Source organism: Mobula hypostoma, chromosome 9 (assembly GCF_963921235.1).
Source record: "Mobula hypostoma chromosome 9, sMobHyp1.1, whole genome shotgun sequence".
Taxonomy (NCBI): Eukaryota; Metazoa; Chordata; class Chondrichthyes; order Myliobatiformes; family Myliobatidae; genus Mobula; species Mobula hypostoma.
Genome location: NC_086105.1, coordinates 120,767,570 through 120,788,249, shown reverse-complemented (window position 1 = coordinate 120,788,249; position 20,680 = coordinate 120,767,570). Strand labels below are relative to the sequence as shown.

At 39.0% G+C, this 20,680-nt stretch overlaps 1 protein-coding gene across 2 annotated transcripts; it reads left to right on the top strand.

Annotated features, from left to right (window-relative positions):
- The first annotated feature begins 405 nt into the window (after positions 1 to 405).
- ints15 (integrator complex subunit 15) lies at positions 406 to 20,572 on the top strand. Of its 2 annotated transcripts, none has more exons than XM_063059026.1 (7): positions 406 to 688; positions 7,568 to 7,760; positions 9,681 to 9,788; positions 10,141 to 10,306; positions 14,582 to 15,112; positions 16,128 to 16,167; positions 17,865 to 20,572. In XM_063059026.1, the coding sequence occupies exons 2-7, from the start codon at positions 7,569 to 7,571 to the stop codon at positions 18,034 to 18,036; spliced, it is 1,209 nt and encodes a 402-aa protein (XP_062915096.1). In that variant the 5' UTR covers positions 406 to 688; position 7,568; the 3' UTR covers positions 18,037 to 20,572. The 2 variants fall into 2 exon arrangements, with proteins under 2 accessions (XP_062915096.1, XP_062915095.1); XM_063059025.1 differs by having other exon boundaries at positions 410 to 688; positions 9,567 to 9,788.
- Positions 20,573 to 20,680: the final 108 nt, after the last annotated feature.

Sequence of the window (20,680 nt, the reverse complement as noted above, 5' to 3'; positions counted from 1 at the left end):
TTTTTGTGTTGCATCGGATATAGACTAACAATTATTTTGTTCTCCTTACACTGAATACAGAAAATTACGTTAAACAATCTTAAATCTTGTATCATTGATTAGCTCCAGCATTTTGTGTTTCCAGGATCTGCAGAATCTCTTGTGTTTAGACGTTTGACATGATTTCCAAACCACCTGTTTACAAAATTTTCTATCATTCCACTAACTATTTAATCAACATTTTCACACAGAAACTTTGCCTTTGAGCGCAGTATGACTCGCTCAGCCTGCAAGCATTATATTGGTATAAAGGCATGGTGTATTGGTTCAAAATAAATAACAATATCTGAAAAGAAACCTCAGTAATTTGAACTCAACCTGAGGACATCGTAAAAGTATTAAGTTACGGTTGACTAATGTGCAAACAGAAACTTAACAGGTAGATAAATATGGTTATATTTGTTTTGGGGTATTAGCAGAAACCAGTTCAATATATGTGCGATTTGAATCCGTGCGGCCGCCGTCCGTCCCATCGGCCTCTGCAGCCGTTGTTGGGAGTGAGATGAGATTCCGGTGTTGAGTTCCCAGTGGCTGTCGAGATGTGGGGTTGAGCTACCTGTCTGCCCACCTTCGGGATCCCGTCGTGCGCCATCCAGTCTCCCTCTCACCTGCTCCGGGCCGGCCACAAGCCGTTCAAGGCCGGCATCGGGTGAGTGCTTCTGCTGAGCGGCGGAAGGTTTGGGCCCCCCTCGGACCGGCAGCGGTGGAGCGTGGACTGGGCCTCTGCTAACATTTGGGCTTTGGGGCATGGGGGAAAGACACTAAGAAAGTCAAGGCCTCCATGCTGCGTACTTCGGTTTCACTCCCTTTTCTGAAGAGAAGTTGTTTGCAATGGCGTCACGCTGCACACAGCATGTGCCCACAAACAGAAGGTCGATCGTGACCAAAATGTTTCTGATGTGAAAAGTCGTGGTCTTGACACCTGCGAATAACGCCTCCATCCTTCTTCCTACAACTTTCTGTCCTCGATTTCAAATGACATTGTACTTTTTCCATTTGTTATTAGTCTTGAGCTTATTTTGTTCCAAAGTAGTATTTGAACACAAACATTTCTGCCTTAGAGTGGAGATTATTACCAAGTGAGTCTGCAAACACAAAGGCTTAATATGTTGATTCAAAACAACTTCTCAACTCCACCAATCATAACTTCTAACTTTATTTTGATGTCCTGGCCTGTGAATGCATAAGCTATTCACAGGCACGGTCAACTTTCCTGTTCTATATGGCTACTTGTTCAGATCAGTTTTACGATTAAGAGTTATTTTTTCACCTTTTCAAATCTGAAATAAATGCATTCTTAGTTTAAATGGTAGATGTTTAAAATCTGCTGTGGTTAACAGAATATTATTGCAGGATGTGTCCATTGAGATTAGATTAAATAAGGAGAAAATAATTATTACTGACTCAGTTAAGAGACTTCCTTTCAAATGAGCAAGTCGTCACATGCAATTTGAATAGCTTGTCATTAGTCGAGTTATGATTTTGGTATACACCTGGAAGTTTGTGGATCAGCCTGGTAAAGTTACATAGAAACAAAATATTTTTTGTTTATTTAAACACATAGAACAAGATTGTTAATCAGACAAATGAAGTAATTTTAAAAGATAATCTAGAGTATGGTTTCTACAAAATCTCTGTGTCACTGGAATTTGGCTGCTTTCAGAATAGCCTAGGCAAATAACTACAATGCATGTGTGCATGATGGTCTTGTCAGAACTGAACAAATTTGTCAAGGCAACCTGCCTTCTTGCCATAGCTGTTAATTAATGCATTTTGGAACTTGGTTATAATTCCATGAACAATATTTGTCATTTATTTTTCAGCATTCATGGCTTATCTCTATTTGCCCTCAAGTACATGGTAGTGAGCTGCCACCTTCACGCACTGTAGTGCTTTTGGTGACGGTACTCCCGCAGTACAATTAGAATCATAACCGCAGAGTTACAGAACAGAAGTGAACCTTTAGCCTGCTGCATCTATGCCAACTGTTTTTGGCCATCAATGCTCATCCTAATTGCCTGCTGTACATCTGCATCTTTCTTTGACTTTAAGTGTCTTTCTAATTATCTCCTAGGCAAATGGTTGTATTCAATTCCTCCATCATCTCCTGTAGCAGAGTTCTAAATATCAACCACTATCTGTGATGGCATGAGTATCAATCGTCTCTCCTTCTGGTAAACAATTCACCCCTTCTCTTCCTCTAGTCCCCACTCTGACCTTTTACCTCCTCACCTGTCTATCATTTCCCTCTGGGTCCTCCCTCCTTCCCTTTCCCCTATGATCCACTCTCCTCTCATATCAGATTCCTTCTTCTCCAGCTCTTGACCTCTCCTGCTCACCTGTCTTCACCTATCACCTTCCAACTAGCCTCCCTCCCCTTCTCCCACCTTTTGACTTTGCTATCTTCCCCTTCCCTTCTTAGTCCTGAAGAAGGGCCATGGCCCAAAATGTCAACTGTATTAATTTCCATAGATGCTGCCTGACCTGCTGAGTTTCTCCATCATTTTGTGTGTGTTGATCTGTGTCAAATAAAACTTTTCCCTCAAATTCCCTTTAAAACTCTTCTCTCACTTTAAACCCATGTCCACTTGTTTGTGATTATACCCACTATGGGTAAAAGATATTGACTGTTTATAATTTTACATACCACTATCAGGCCACCCCTCCATTTCCACTGCTCTTGGGACATCTCTCCTCCAATCCAGCCAATGTGCTGGTGAATCTTCTCTGTATTCTCTCCAGCACAACCACATGCTTACTATGGTGTGGTAACCAGAAATGCACAGTACTGCAAGTGCAGTCTCACTGCTGTTATAAAGTGTCCTTTATGTTCTGTGTCCTGATCTATGTCATCTTTGTCACCCTGTGTGACCATTCAGGGAACTATAGAGTTGAATCCCAAGGACTTTCTGTTCATCGATGTTCATTAGAACCTATCATTTGCTGTAAATGACTCGCCCTTCTTTTGAATTCCCAAAATGCATGATCTTCCATTTGTGGTGGTTAAATTCCATCCACCAAAACTCTGCCCAATTTTCTATGTGATCTGCATCCTTAGACAGTCTTCCTGGCTATCTGTAACATCTCCAACTTCCATGACATACACAAGTAAACTAATTATCCTGATGCTTGTATTGGGAGTTCTGGAATCTGTGACCAGGCATGATGGGTAATGGGGATATGTTTGACTTAACGGGAACATGTGCAGTTGGTGATGTTTTTGGGTGCCTTTTCACTTATTCTGCATTGGTAGATGTTTTGGGTTCTGAACATGTTGGAATTGTCCTGGTATGTAATTGTAGTGCATTTTTGTAGATGACGTGTACTTCGGTCATGGTGCTCAGCTGGTGGAGAGACTGAATATTTAGGGTGGTGCTTGGGTTGCAGTCATGCCGCCTACTTTTTTCTTGATGGTGTTGAGCTTTGAAATGTTGTTGGAACTACATTAATTTAAGCATAACTAGTACCTAACTAGTATCTTGTGAGTTGTGTGAAGTCTTTAGGATAAGTTGTGCATAGCAGGATACCCAGCCTCTTACTGTGTTCTTGAACCCACAACATATAATCTGCTGAGCCATTTGAGTTTTCCATCAATTATGTTGATGGGAAGGGGATATAATGATGACATTGCCATTGAATATCTGCAGTAGGTGATTATTGTACACTTTCTTGTTGAAAATGGTTATTGTTTGGCACTTTTGTGGGATAAATGTTACTTGTCATTATCAACCGATGCCTGTTACGTTGTTTAGATCTTGCTTCATGTCTGTGTAGACAGCTTCATTTTCTGAGGAGCTGTAATAGCATTGTACAGTCACCAATTCTGACCTTGTGATGGGTAGAATGTCACTGAAGATCATTGGGAATAGGACGCAGTTTGAAGGTACTTATACAATTATGAGACATTAATTATTTGACATGGGAGCAGAATTAGGCCATTTAGTCCACTAAATTAAGTCTTTGGGCTTGTCATCAATCTTGTAAAGCTAGAGATGAAATGACATTTAGTACAATAGCTTATCCTATCATTGCTGTTTCTTCTTGGATAGTAAGGTTCCTCCTTAATGCCAGTGCCATCTTCATTTGGCTGATGTTAAATGCAGTTCTCCGAGAGTGATTTAGTTGTTTATTGCTGCTCTGCACTGGATGTAGCTGATACATTCAGAAGTTAGTAGATCAAATTTTCCCCTCGGGCAGTTTTGTAATAGGTATTAATTTTTCTGTTTACAATATCAATACCTTTTTTAAACCAAATCATCTTGATTTTATGAATAATATATTCCATTGTGCCCAAGACAGTTTCTTGTTAAAGATGCCACTAAAGATTTCCATTTGCTGAAGGTCACCATCAGCTTAAAAGTTTTAGTAAACAAGCAATAGCCTAGAATATTCAGTGCTAAGAAGAATTCTCAAAATTCACTTTTATACCATACAACTCAAAGCATTTAAGACCATGAGACATGGGAGCAGAATTAGGACAATTATCCCATCGAGTCTGCTCTGCCATTTGATCATGGAAAATTGATTTTCTTTCAAAACCCCATTCCCCTGCATTCTCCGTGTAACCTTTGACAACCCTACTAATCAAGTTCTTACCAACTCTGCGTTAAGTTCCCATAGTAGTAATCGTGCTGGAATATGATGGAAGTTCCAGGTGATGGGGGTCTGAAGTATGTGGAGTTAACATAACTAGAGAGAAGGTTCTTGGGGAAACTGAAAGATCTGAAGGTAGATAAGTCACCTGGATCAGATAGTGTACGCCCTAGAGTTCTAAAAGTGGTGGCTGAAGAGATTGTGGTGGTATTAGTAATGATCTCTCAAGAATCTCCAGATTTTGGAATGGTTTTGGAGGACTGGAAAATTGCAAATGTCACTCTGCTCTTCAAGAAGGGCGAGAGGCAGAAGAAAGGAAACTATAGGCCGGTTAGTCTGACTTCTGTGGTTAGGAAGATGTTGGAGTTGATTATTAAGGATGAGGTCTCAGGATACTTGGAGGCATATGATAAAATAAGCTGCAGTTAGTATGGTTCCCTCAAGGGAAAATCTTGCCTGACAAATCTTTTGGAATTCTTTGAAAATATAACAAGCAGGACAAACAAAGGAGAATCGGTAGATAGTGCGTACTTGGATTTTCTGAAGGCCTTTCACAAGGTGCAGCACATGAAGCTACTTAACAAACTACAAGCCCATGGTATTACAGGAAAGATTCTAGCATGGATAAAGAATTGGCTGATTGGGCTGGAGGCAAGGATTGGGAGTAAAGGGAGCCTTTTCTGATTGGCTGCTGGTGTCTAATGGTGTTCCACAGGGTCGGTATTAGGTCCGATTCTTTTTATGTTATATGTCAATGATTCAGATGATGAAATTGATGGCTTTGTTGCAAAGTTTGCGGATGATATGAAGATAGGTGGAGGGGCAGGTAGTTTTGGGGAAGTGGAGAGGCTGCAGAAGGACTTTGACAGATTAGGAGAAAAGGCAAAGAAATGGCAGTTGGAATACAGTGTCGGGAAGTGTGTGGTCATGGTCTTATGTAGAAATGAAAGGGTTGACTATTTTCTAAATGGAGAGAAAGTACAAAAAAACTGAGGTGCAAAGGGAATTAGGAGTCCTTGTGCAGGATTACCTAAAGGTTAATTTGCCGGATGAGTCTGGTGAGGAAGGCAAATGCAATGTCAACATACATTTGCCTAGAATATAAAAGCAAAGATGTAATGTTGAGACTTTATAAAACACTGGTGAAGTCTCACTTGGAGTATTGTGAACAGTTTTGGGCCCCTTAGAAAGGATGTGCTGAAACTGGAGAGGGTTCAAAGGAGGTTCAGTAAAATGATTGCAGGATTGAATGGCTTGTCATGAAGAGTGGCGTTTGATAGCTCTGGGCCTGCTTTCACTAGAATTCAGAAGAATGAGGAGTGACCTCATTGAAACCTGTCAAATGGCAAAAGGCTTTGTTATAGTGAATGTGGAGAGCATGTTCCCTATGGTGGGAGAGCTTAAGACAAGAGGACACAGCCTCAGAATAGAGGGGCATCCTTTTAGGACGGATGAGGAAGAATTTCTTTAGCCAGAGAATTCTTTGCCACAGGCATCTGTGGAGGCCAAGTGTTTATTTATGTATATTTATGGCAGAGGATGATAGATTCTTGATTGTTCAGGGCATGAAGGGATACAGGGAGAAGGCAGGAGATGGGGGCTGAGAGGGAAATTGAATCAGCCATGATGAAATGGCAGAGCAGACCTGATGGGCCAAATGGCCTAATTCTGCTCCTATATCTTATGGTCTTATGCAAATTGCTGACTGCTATTCTGCAGGTTGGCTCTGACAGTGACTGTAGTTAATATAACTTGAACTTGACTACTTGTGTGCCTTTCTTGTATAAAAACCAATGAAAATGTTGAATAAGGTTAATTTTTAATGGTTTATTAAAGGAAAATTACTGTAATCAGTCTCTTTACTGCCAAGGAACAAATTTTGTTAACTTGTGTGTCATTCTCTCCATATGCTGACAATAAATTCCATTTATTTTGAAATGTCTGTTATTAACTTAATTACTTCATATTTCAGTTTCTGTCTTAATCCCGATATTAATATATCAAACTTTTCATTTTATTTTTTTGTAATATAATTTAAAAAATATATAATTAGTGTTTATTACTTATTTGCTGACAGCAAGAGCTGTTACTGTGGAGCTCAGCCTGTTCCTCGACCTATAGGTTCCCTGTTGATGATTGTGGCGTGAAAATCTCACAAAAATGGAAGAAATTAAAATTGAATTTCAGAAACCATTGGGAGGTGGTGTCCTTTTGTCACTGGCCACAAAATATGGGGCAGTAAATGACAGCTTTAATAATTCATAGTACAAATTTTATAGGTTCCAGTTGGTGACTACTTATAAATTGTACTAAATATTTAAGCAATCTAGGTATATTGTGCTCTTATCTCAAACTTTCAGGAAATTTGGTTATTAGTACTGTAACTGTCAATGTAACAAAAGAGTAAAACAATCAGGCAGAAATAGTGAATGTAGGAAAAATATATTTACACCCTTTACATCAGAATATTTTAAAGCACATGATATAATTGTTTAGACAAACAAGAATTACAGTGATAATTTCTGATAATTTAGTATTTTATCTGCTAAATGATTGGACTCTAGAAAAAGATTTGCTGATTTAAAAATGCTTGAACATTATATCTACTTATGGAAAGTCTGACAGGTCACGAGGTGCTAGGTTTCTTGTGAAAATGTGATTAGATTAAATTTGTTAAATGTTAAAATGTGTTTTCCATAAAGTGATAGTGAACATATTTCACGGAAAGGCAGATTTTATATTAAAGTGACCTTGAGGTAAAATAAAGATTACAGAAATGACTTGGAATAAACTTATTTAAACTTTTGTAGATCCTAAAGTTAAGTTCTAATTTTACGTATCCTTCTGTAGAATAAGATGCAAACTACTGAAGTAAATAAAATGAAAGTATCCTGTATTTTATTGCACTGCTAACTTATGTGTGTCTACCGAACAGGATGACTGATATTCGCCATTCCCTTTTGAGGCGAGATGCTTTAAGTGCAGCAAAAGAACTCCTGTATCATTTGGACATTTTCTTCAACAGCCAGCTGCAGAATGTACCTGGTCCACTGGTTGACAAGTCCACCATTGAACTGGTGGAGGAATTTATTTTTCAGCTTCCAAAAGAACGTAACACACAGCCAAAAGTAAGTTAAATAAGTAAACTGTACAAGATAATTTCAGAAGACCCATAATTCAGACTAGCATGACCTATAATTTTAAAAGACCTATAATTCAAACCATAATTCAAACTGGACTAGTATGTCCAGTTTGACTCCTATAATAGAGCCAGCCTTTCTAATCAGTATTTTGAGCCTGTTGGCATCACTCATGTTGATGCCATTGCCCCAGCACACCACTGCATAGAAGATTGTACTGGTGATAACAGACTGGTAGAATATGTGAAGGAGAGGCCTGCATACTCCAAAAGACCTCAGTCTCCTCAGGAAGTAGAGGCAACTCTGGCCCTTCTTGAATACAGCCTCTGTGTTGATGCTCTAATCAAGTCTGTCATCCAGGTGCACCCCCAGGTACTTGTAGGTCCTCACCATCAGTAATAACCGGGAGCTATGCAGGCTTTGTCTTCCTAAAGTCCATCACCATTTCTTTTGTCTTACTGATGTTGAGCTGCAGTTGATTCAGCCTGCACCATTTGACAAAATCCTTGTGTCCTCCCTTTATGCACCCAGCTATTGCTTAGTTATCAGAGAATTTCTGCAGATGACATGACTCTGTGTTATATCTAAAGTCTGAGCTATACAGGGTAAACAGAAAGGGGGCCAATTCTGCTCTCTGTTGGCCCCCAGTGCTGCTTATAGTCATGACTGACACACAGCTCTGAAGCTGTACAAACCGTGGTCTGCCAGTCAGGTAGTCCGTTATCCAGGATACAATGGAAATGCCAACCTGCATTGAATGGAGCTTTTCCTTCTGCAATGAGGGCTGTATGGTATATGAAATTTGCAAACTTTGGAACTACAAAAACAAACTAGAAATGCATGGAAAGAATGGAATAGTTAAACGTTTCAGGCAATGCCCTTTTTGAGAATAAGGACTAGGCTTAAAGCATTTGTTCTTTTCATGTATGACAGACCTCTAGAATTTATCATGGTGGATAGTAAGTTTGGGACTCTAATATAAGCATGTAAGAATGAGGAAGTCCCAGATTTCCATATGATGGGAAACATACCTGTTTGACTTCTTGATTTTAGTGTGGAGAAATGGAATAAACTTTAATTTTATTTTTCTGATAACACTAAATTCCATTTTTAGTGGTTTCTGGTGTTTTAAACATTTAAAAATTACATGAGGAATTCTGCAGATGCTGGAAATTCAAGCAACACACATCAAAGTTGCTGGTGAACGCAGCAGGCCAGGCAGCATCTCTAGGAAGAGGTACTGTCGACGTTTTAGGCTGAGACCCTTCGTCAGGACTAACTGAAGGAACAGTTAGTAAGAGATTATCTTCAATCTCTTACTACAATCTGTTCCTTCAATCTTTTACTAACTCTTCCTTCCGTTAGTCCTGACGAAGGGTCTCGGCCTGAAATGTGGACTGTACCTCTTCCTAGAGATGCTGCCTGGCCTGCTGCGTTCACCAGCAACTTTGATGTGTGTTGCTAAAAATTACATTTAGTTTAATTTTCAAATACCTGTAAATATTGGAGAAATTCTTCAATTTTCAAGCTGTTTGACAGTCTGTTTGGGCTTAGGCTGAGATTTGTTGGGCTACCAAAAGCATTTCTATCATCTGTGAAGAAGGATTAGATGGGGGTATCTGCTTAGTAGGGGAAAAAAACTGATCTGGGGGCAGGTGAGTCTGCTATTCTTAGTAAGTTGTAGGCCATTAGTTTTCCAATGATGTGTGTCTTTTTAAAATTTATTTTAATTGTGCTTTCTTCTGAGAGGTCATATTTCTACTGTGTACTAATTATATTGTTTTTTATTGTAAGCGGTTAAGTTCATTACAGGAGCTACAATTGCTGGAGATCATGTGTAGTTACTTCCAAGAACAGAGTAAAGATGCAGTTCGACAGATCATCTTCTCTGCACTGTTTGGTCCTCAGGGTAATAAAGCTGATGAAAATAGACTGGCTATGTTGGGAAAACTTGTATCCATGGCAGTAGCAATTTGTCGTGTTCCCATTTTGGAATGTACTGCATTATGGTTGCAGGTATGTTTCACCTAATGAGAAAGTGAATTTTAAAAGATATTGTAAAGTATATTGCTGTTCTGTAATAATGAATGTATAATTCTAATAATTTGTTGCCATCATTTGTATATGTTTGTGGAGTACAAGAGATTGTTAATTTAGGTTGCAAAAGAAAATCCTTATAATTATCAAGTTTATAAAAGTAATGTTTTATATTAGTAATTAAAACTTTTCTGTATTTTACCAAGTTACTTGCGTGATTTATTGTATCCATTGCCAGTGTTGTATTATTAATTTTTAAATATGGTTAGATCAATCATTTAATGATACTTAACATTAAAAATGTTTGAAATTAAATTGGTTGGATTTGCAGCGAACGCATGCGGTATTCTGTGTGAAACTTGCAAAGGTACTTGTTGAGGATTACTGCATATTGGTACCAGGATCTGTGCAGACATTAAAGCGAATTGTTCATGCCAGTCCACGGTTTTGCTGTCAGCTGATCACTGCTGTCACTGCATTATATGACCTTTCAACAGGTATGCTATTTTACTTAATGAAGTCTCTGACTGTGCTGACATGAATAGTTTAATTTTATACAGTTTTAAAGTATATTTTTCCCATCTGCATATTTTCAGGCTCTACTCTGGTTATGCTGCTGTTCTCAATTAGTTGTTCCACTTGGCAGCATTTCAAGGGAACGCTGAAATTTGGAAAAAAAATTTTGTTTCTTTTTCTCTCTCTCGTTACGATAACTTAGAACATACAAAACCTACAGCAAAATACAAGCCCTTCACTCCCACAAAGCTATGCCGAACATGTCCCTTACCTTAGAAATTACCTAGGGTTACCCATAGCCCTCTATTTTTCTGAGCTCCATGTACCTGTCCAGTAGTCTCTTAAAAGACCCTATCGTATCTGCCTCCACCACCGTCGCCGCAGCCCATTCCACGCACTCACCGCTCTCAGTGTAAAAAACTTACCTCTGACATCTCCTCTGTACCTACTTCCAAGCACCTTAAAACTGTGCCCTCTCGTGCTAGCAATTTCAGCACTGGGAAAAAGCTTCTGACTATCCACACGATCAATACCTCTCATCTTATACTCCTCTATCAGGTCACCTCTCATCCTTCATCGCTCCAAGGAGAAAAGGCCAAGTTCACTCAACCTATTCTCATAAGGCATGCTCTCAATCCAAGCAAGATCCTTGTAAATCTCCTCTGCACCCTTTCTATGGTTTCCACATCCTTCCTATAGTTAGGCGACCAGAACTGAGCAGTCCTCCAAGTGGGGTCTGACCAGCGTCCTGTACAGCTGCAACATTACCCCTCGGTTCCTAAACTCAATCCCACAATTGATGAAGGCCAATGCACCATATCCTTTCTTAACCACAGATTTGACCTGTGCAGCAGCTTTGAGTGTCCAATGGACTCGGACCCCAAGATCCCTCTGATCCTCCACACTGCCAAGAGTCTTACCATTAATACTATATTCTGCCATCATATTTGACCTACCAAAATGAACCACCTCACACTTATCTGGGTTGAACTCCATCTGCCACTTCTCAGCCCAGTTGTGCATCTTATTAATATCCCATTGTAACCTCTGACAGCCCTCCACACTATCCACAACACACCCAACCTTTGTGTCATCAGCAAATTTACTAACCCATCCCTCCACTTCCTCATTCAGGTCATTTATAAAAGTCACAAGGAATAGGGGTGCCAAAACGGATCCCTGAGGCACACCACTGGCTACCGACCTCCATGCAGAATATGACTCATCTCCAACCACTCTTTGCCTTCTGTGGGCAAGCCTGTTCTGGATCCACAAAGCAATGTCTCCTTGGGTCCCATGCCTCCTTACTTTCTCAATAAGCCTTGCATGGGGTACCTTATCAAATGCCTTGCCAAAATCCATACACACTACATCTACTGCTCTACCTTCATCAATGTGTTTAGTCGCATCCTCAAAAATTCAACTAGGCTCGTAAGGCACGACCTGCCTTTCACAAAGCCATGCCAACTTTCCTAATCATATTATGCCTCTCCAAATGTTCATAAATCCTGCCTTTCAGGATCTTCTCCATCAACTTGCCAACCACTGAAGTAAGACTCACTGATCCATAATTTCCTGGGCTGTCTCTAGAATAAGGGAACAACATCCGCAACTTTCCAATCATCCGGAACCTCTCCCGTCCCCATTGATGATGCAAACATCATCGCCAGAAGCTCAGCAATCTCATCCCTCACCTCCCACAGTAGCCTGGGGTACATCTCGTCCGGTCTTGGTGACTTATCCAACTTGATGCTTTCCAAAAGCTCTAGCACATCCTCTTTCTTAATATCTACATGCTCAAGCTTTTCAGTCCGCTGTAAGTAATCCCTACAATTGCCAAGATCCTTTTCTGTAGTGAATACTGAAGCAAAGTACTCAATAAGTACCTCTGTTGTCTCCTCCGGTTCTATACACATTTTTCCACTGTCACACTTGATTGGTCCTATTCTCTCATGTCTTATCCTCTTGCTCTTCACTTACTTGTAGAATGTCTTGGGGTTTTCCTTAATCCTGTCCGCTAAGGCCTTGTCATGGCCCCTTCTGGCTCTCCTAATTTCTTTCTTAAGCTTCTTCCTGTTCGCCTTATAATCTTCTAGATCTCTATCATTACCTAGTTTTTTGAACCTTTCATAAGCTCTTCTTTTTGACTAGTTTTACAACACCCTTTGTACACCAGGGTTCCTGTACCCCACCATCCTTTCCTGGTCTCATTGGAACGTACCTATGCAGAACTCCACACAAATATCCCCTGAACATTTGTCAGATTTCTGCCGTACATTTCCCTGAGAACATCTGTTCCCAATTTATGCTTCCAAGTTCCTGCCTGATACCCTCATATTTCCCCTTACTCCAATTAAACGCTTTCCTAATTTGTCTGTTTCTATCCCTTCCAATGCTATGATAAAGGAGATAGAACTATGATCACATCTCCAAAATGCTGCCCCACTGAGAAATCTCAGGTCTATTTCCCGATACCAGATCAAATATAGCCTCTCCTCCTATAAGCTTATTTACATATTGTGTCAAGAAACCTTCTTGAAGACACCTAACAAACTCCATCCCATCTAAACCCCTCGCTGTAGGGACATGCCAATCGATATTTGGGAAATTAAAATCTCCCACCACGAAACCCTGTTATTATTACGCCTTTCCAAAATCTGTCTCCCTATCTGCTCCTTGGTGTCCCTGTTACTATTGGGTGATCTATAAAAAAACACCCAGTAGATTTATTGACCCCTTCCTGTTCCTAACTTCCACCCATAGAGACTCCGTAGACAATCCCTCCATGTCTTCCTCCTTTTCTGCAGCCGTGACACTATCTCTGATCAACAGTGCCACGCCCCCCACCTCTTTTGCCTCCCTCCCTGTCCTTGCTGAAACACCTAAAGCCTGGCATCGAAGTAACCATTGAGCCATCCAAGTCTCTGTAATGGCCACAACATCATAGCTCCAAGTGCTGATCCACGCTCTAAGCTCATCCACTTTGTTCTTAATAGAATTACATTAAAATAGACACATCCTAAACCATCAGTCTGAGCGCGTCCCTTCTCTATCACCTGCCTATCCTCTCTCTCACACTGTCTCCAAGCTTTCTCTATTTGTGAGCCAACTGCCTCTTCCTCCGTCTCTTCAGTTTGGTTCCCACCCCCAGCAATCCCAGTTTAAACTCTCCCCAATACCCTTAGCAAACCTCCCTGCCTAGATATTGGTCCCCCGGGATTCAAGTGCAACCCGTCCTTTTTGTAAGGTCACTCTTTCCCCAAAAGAGGTCCCAATGATCCAGAAATCTGAATCCCTGCCCCCTGCTCCAATCCCTCAGCCACTCATTTATCCTCCACCTCACTCTATTCCTATACTGTCACGTGGCACAGGCAGTAATCCCGAGTTGACTACCTTTATGGTCCTGCTTCTCAACTTCCTTCCTTACTCACTGTAGTCTGCTTTCAGGACCACCTCCCTTTTCCTGCCTATGTCATTGGTACCAATATGTACCACAACCTCTGGCTGTTCTCCTTCCCACTTCAGGATTTCATGGACGCGAACAGAATCATTCCGGACCCTGGGAGGCAAACTACTGTCTGTGCTTCTTTCCTGCGTCCACAGAATCGCCTTCTGACCCCCTAACTATAGAGTCCCCTATCACTGATGCCATCCTCTTCCTTTCCCTACCCTTCTGATCCACAGGGCCAGACTCTGTGCCAGAGGCGTAGCCACTGTTGCTTCCCCCAGGTAGGCCGTGTCCCCCCAACAGTTCTCAAGCAGGAGTACTTATTGTCAAGGGGGACAGTCACAGGGGTACCCTCTAGCCTCTGACTCCTGCCCTTCCCTCTCATGACTATTACCCACTTATCTGTCTCCCCAGACCCCAGTGTGAATACCTGCCTAGAGCTCCTCTCTATCACCTCCTCACTTTCCCTGACCTGATGAAGGTCATCCAGCTGCATCTCCAGTTCCCTAACACGGTCCCTAAGGAGCTGCAGCTTGACGCACCTGGCACAGATGTGGGAGGCTGGCAGTCTCCCGGACTTCCCACATCTGACACCAAACACAGAACACTGGCCTCACACACATTTTTCCTGTTTGTATTCTACACAGATAACCTACCTCACCTCGATCCATTATCTTGTGTAATAATCTATTTCAGTGGACATTATGCTTGCAGTATCCTTAAGAATAAAAATGATCATAGGGTTGTGAAGGAAGTGGGGTGATATATTGTTATGATGTCTTCTCTGAGCACTTACGTGTTGTTCCAGATGATCTGATTCCTCCTCAAGATTTACTGGAGATGGTTGTATCGTGGGTATACGAAGATCCACGGTTGACACTTATTACATTTTTGAACAGTGCCGCTAACCTGCCCCGTGGATTTTTGGAACTAACACCACTTCCAGGCCTGATACGATGGTGTGTGCTTGCACCTTTGGCTTACAAAAAGAACTGTAACACTTCTTCAGCACAATCCTTAGTGAATGGGCATACCAATAAAGTATGCAAGGAGGTTGAAAGTGATGGAAACAAGGACTTCAAAATCCTTTATTCAAAGTTGCATTTAAGTGTTCTTCAAGTTCTTATGATACTTCAAGGTCATTTAACAGAAAAAAACTTGTATGGACGATTAGAACTCATCTTGTTTGATCATGTAGAGCGGCTTGTTGGAGACATTAACAAATTAGTTAAAGAACTTAATCCTTCAAATCCTGTGAAGGAGGTTGAACTCACATTGGATAGATTAGCTCAAGCTCTACAAGTTGGTATTGCATCAGGAGCACTATTATGTGCAAGAGGTAAGAGGTAATTTAATTGCTAACCATTGAAGGGAATCCAAAAAGACTGGAAATGATACTGTAACACTGATTGTAGGCATGACTTTCCAATATGGCAAGTTTTATTTGTTAGATAGGGTAAACCTTTATTGTGGGAATTTTAGTGACCCACTTTGAGTAATTAGCTCAAACATTACTTTAGCAAACATCTGTAGGCATATTGTTGTTGAGTCTTCTAATAAGAGATGTTAGGCAATAACTGAAAAACTGGAAATTTGTCTAAACTTCAGTATTCTTTTGACTATAATTTTGTACTCTTTGTATTACATCTTTTAATGTTTTGTGACTGAATGATTGTAATTAATCCTTTTGTAAAAACTCCCATTCTCGTAAGTTTTATTAATTACAATATCAACAATTTATCTTTTATAATTCAAGTTCAGTAGTTCTTGTTGAGTTTGTATATTTACATATACTAATTCAATTAATTTAAATGCTTCATTAAATACTAATAAATTGTTAAGTATTGAAAGAACAAGAAATTAAGTAATATAACAGTATTGTTTGCCATTTAAAGTAGTTGATTTCAGTTTTATTTAAAGCCCCATCTTTCTCTTGTTCTGAATTTTGAATGGTATAACACTATGAAATACCTACTTCATATGCCTCATAAATTCTGAAGAAGGGAAATACAAAACTCAGCTAAGCGACTTGATTTGTAAACTATACCAATTCTATATAGAAAAAAAATACTGGGCCAAATTGTATGATGTGTACTTTGAAATACAATTGGAGATCTAATCTTCCAAAGATAAAATACAGTCTAGGATGGGCATTCTCTGATGTAATATTATCAATTCAAATCTCAGAAAATTTAGTTAATTTAATAAAAAAACTGAAAGTTTTGCCCTTGTAGAGCTTTGTTTTGTTTTAAAATGTAAATTCAGAAAGTATAAAAGAAATTTAAAGTATTAAATATATAAATATTTTGATATTGTCAACTGAATTTTGTTTATTCATATAATTGATTTTCTAGATGACTTGCGATCCATCTGCTCTGCACTTCCACATAACAAGTAAGTATACGTTGTGTATATGACAGTTAATTTTTTTGGAAAAGCATTCATCTAAATTGGTTCGGATTAAAACAAGTTGATGTGAATTTCTTTAAAATGTAAATTGCTCATCTTTTTAAATATTGATTCTCTTAAAATAATCAGAGAATTCATATGAATATATTAGGCAGTGTATATTAGGCAGTATAGAAACAAAGAAAAAGAAATCTTTATCTCTAGCATTACAAGTATTTTCATTATCCTGTCATTGGTATTTCTTTCAAGCTGTTATCATGCAGATCTTCTGATGTATCAGTAACTTCCAATACCTTCATTTCACAAGGGATCAATGAGGTTGCATTGTCTTCAGGCAAAATGGGTTCCTCACCATACCACTAGGAGCTTAATTTCTATTTCTAGATGATAGTGGGCAACTTTCCTCTTTAGTAATCAGGTTCTGAAATTTTCAGCTCGTCTAAATTGCTGAGAGGGGAGACCCCTCTGAATGAGATGCAGATGGTAACTGCATCTCAAATGCAGAATGAGGTTCTATATTCTGTCAGGAGAAGAGAGGAAGGCCCTGAGAGTGGGAGTTCTGTCTAAAGAGGGGTCTGGAATTGGTTGGGGAGTGGATTGCGGGTGGGGGGAAGGAATATAGTGCTGGTCCTTAGTGTCATAGTTAACAGGGTTAAGGATGTTGGGAAGAGTGATTTTTTTAAATGGGTATTTCTAATGTTTTTCAATTAAGTTCCTACTTGGGGTAGTTGAAAGGTATAAAAAATAACTTGTCCAAAGGAATCCTATGAATCATGTAGAAGGACCAATCATCATGCATCATTTGCATGTGCAGTGGTTGGTCATGTGGCTTCTCCCATGCGTTCATGCTCAAGGGGTATGAGGTTATCAGAGGTTCAACTTGCCAGACTCAATCAGGAGTTTGTCATAGAACTAAGCTGCAAATTTAGAGACAGAAGAGGATGTCCATTTTATTATTTTGGTTATATTTGTATGCAGGGATACCAAACAACATTCTTAGGCATGATTTTTACCATTTACTTTGATACATTTTGACTGCAGTGTCACAACTCAAAGCTTTTTCTCTACATTTTTGGTCCAAGATTTTATTACAATTTTAAAAAGAGTGCAAACAAAATTAAAATTTAAGATATATTTGCTTAGTTGTATTTAGTTACATATGATTGTCTATATTAGCTTTACTTTCCCCTCATACTTGTTCTAAGTTTTAGTACACCACGGGTGGGAGAATTTTTTTTAATTGGTTCAGACCAGTCTGAGCATGTGACATTGTCATGAATCCTTGGCAGGTCACTTGTGGTTCAAGAGAAGTTAAAGGAAAGGAAGATTTATTTCCTCATGTTTTATAATGTGAAAACATTGAATGAAGCAGGAGATTGAATTTCAGATTTTTAAAATTTCATTGCAGGGATGAATTTATTTTAAATGCTACAATAATACATTTTTAGTGTGAACGTCTTAAATAAAAAACAATCATGAATAAATAACCACAGAAAATTACTTTAAATTCACATCTTGTTTCATATTTAAGTGGATCACTATTAAACATGTTTCATCTATCATATTATATTTATCAGAAGAATCCTTTGTGAGATTTTATTTTGATCATATTTATCACACTGTAAGTTTAAAAAATGACTAAAGGAAAGCTCTTAAGTATGATTTTGTTTTTTCCTTAACAGCTTGCTTCAGCTGGTTTTGACTGGACCAGTACAACAGTCTTCACACACTGCATTGCCACCGGGATTCTATCCACATATACATGCATCACCCGCTCGATATCCCATGTACTCAACTCATCCAGTGCAGACATATATGCCGGGTATGGCTTTTTCATATAGACCAATCCGATGAAACATTGACCATTACAAAAATTTGATGGGATACCTCTTGGATATGTATAATTTTGCAGTGAAACTAATTGGGAAGAATAGTTTCAGTACTTTTTTTTACTGAAAATTTGTACTACCAGTGAAGATAAAATGAATTGGTGGAAGCCTGCTGTGCATTTTATATTTTCGTAATGAAGTTTACCAAACTTTTACATACAGCAGTAACATGGTTAAGATTTTTTCACATTCACAAGACTACCACAGATTTCAAAGCAGAAGATTTTCTTATGAATTGATTGTATTCATTTGTTAATTATCTGTAACTTAATATTGTTTGAGTATGTTGTTAGATTGACTTGTCTACAGAACCTTTTTTATAAAGGGGTGTCTTTTTTAAAAAAAAACTTCTGTTACCTCCTCTGGTAGTTATTCTTGGATAAAACTCTGGTTTATTCTGTATATTGTATTATAAAGCCAGCCTCTTTTAAATAATAAGTTTTATTTCAAATTTCCTTCATTTTATGAAGCCTCTGCATTTTAAGAGAATCCTTCATGTAAGAGGTTTCATCAAGATTTGTATTTTTCTTTATTTGGATCAATGTGGAAGAAACTGCATTTAAGAAGTCATCAATATTTTCAAGAGTAAACAAAGGAGCATTGTCACATAAGAATAACAGTTAAACTATATTCAAATATCTGTTGTAAAAGATGGGACCAATGTACAGATTACAAAAATGAAATCATTTTCATCACTCAGGGATTATTACACTTCTCGTTCCAATTCTAAAAATTTTCCATATGACCAGTCAGTTTAGTTGATGTTCATAGTAGAATGGAAAAAAAAGATTATGTAAGGTATGATAATGTATTTCTCTAACTAAAGATCAATTTTGGAGATAAGTTCTGGACAGTCATTGAAACTGCTGGCTGGACTCTGCAATGTTTCATTTGACAGAGGATTTCTGCACTCAAAGCACATCTTTTTCAAGGCCTTGAAGCACCATATTCCCTATCTGTCTTGATTCAAGCAAAATACGTTACTTTTCGCTGATTCTCTGAAGCATCAGGGCCTTACAAAACTGTTCATGTTGGCAATTGGATCTTCCTATTCAAAGGCCCTTATTAATTACTTTATTAAAATTGCACCTAAGTGAATACCAGCTGTGATTTGGAATATTTTGGACATCATTACTGAGGTCTGGACCCTTCATGATTTTAAATACTTCTCTTGCCTGTCAAATGACTCTGTTCCAAGGAGAATAACTGCAGCTTCAGTTTGACCATGTACCTAACAGTCCCATATCTGTTGTGCTATTAAAAAAAAGTCTTCCACATTTTCTCTCAGCCTTTTATGAATTTCCATATATAGGTTCCCAACATGAGTTAATGCTGCAGTTATGGCTAAATCACTGTTTTATGAATGAAAATAAATAAACTGCAGATGCTATGTGTTGAAAGATAGAGGACGTTATAATAAAGTTTTTAAGTGTTAGTCCTGTCTTCCTGCTGTTGCACTCCACTCAAACAAGTGAACAGACTTCTATCTCTAGCACACCTCCCCCTCCCCCACCAGTGCCTTGATGTTTGCTGTTCTAGCCATTGTATTATTTCACGATTACATTGTATTTGTGTATATATCAGTCAATTTATGTAATTGCCCCAGCAATAAGGTGAGATGAACTAGCTAAGCTGAAATAGCAGAAACAAATTGGTATTATTTGTCATGTTAGGTCACTTCATTGTAGAAGGAGAAATATCATATAGCTGACCTGTTTGAACTAAAGTTAGTAGTTTACTGAAAAACATTGCCCTGCAGATCACCTGCGCTTAGTCTGCAGAGGTGACTCTTGAGTTCCCTGTTGCATGCCATTTAAAATTCTCAATCTCACTCCCATTCCAATTTATTTGGAGCCTCATAGTGAAGCCCAATGTAAACTAGAAGACCAATGTCTTAGCAACCTTTCGAAATAAACATTTAAGTTTCTATATTTAGGCAGAAGGCTCTCTCAACACTGATCCTTACATGTTTGTGCTCTTGTCTCAACCTGTTTATACTCGTGCTCCCACTCATCTGATTTGTTTTAAGCTATCTTCAAATTTGTCTATCTCTTTTGTCTTAAAATTTGTCCCTTCCACTCCATGTCCCAGCTTTGCTTTGCAAACTTAACTCCACACACAGCTGGGGGCAGCATGGAAGCATTGTGGTTAGCACTTTGCTTTCCAGTACCAGTGATTCTGGTTCAAGTCCCGCAGCTGCCTGTAAGGAGCTTGTACATCGTCGTCTTCTGTGTGGATTTCCTCCGGGTGCTCCAGTTTCCTCCAGTTGGTAGGGTTAATTGGTCATTGTAAATTGTCCTGTAATTAGGCTAGGATTAAATTGTAGGATTGCTGGGTGGTGCAGCTGGAAGGGCCCACTCCACATTGTATGTCAATAGTTACACACTGTAGAAGGGTCATTAATCTGAAATGTTAACTGGTTGCTTATTACATGTCAGCTCATTGACTACTTTATTTAATGTCCATTTTGCAAACTGATGATCCATCTAAAATTTTTTTAAATTCCAGTAATTTCACAAAGTGTCAGTTTAGTGTGACCTCAAATTATGGTGTAGGAGTTATGACACTACTCTGTACTGAAAATGTGAACTGAGCTAAAATTAGTTGAG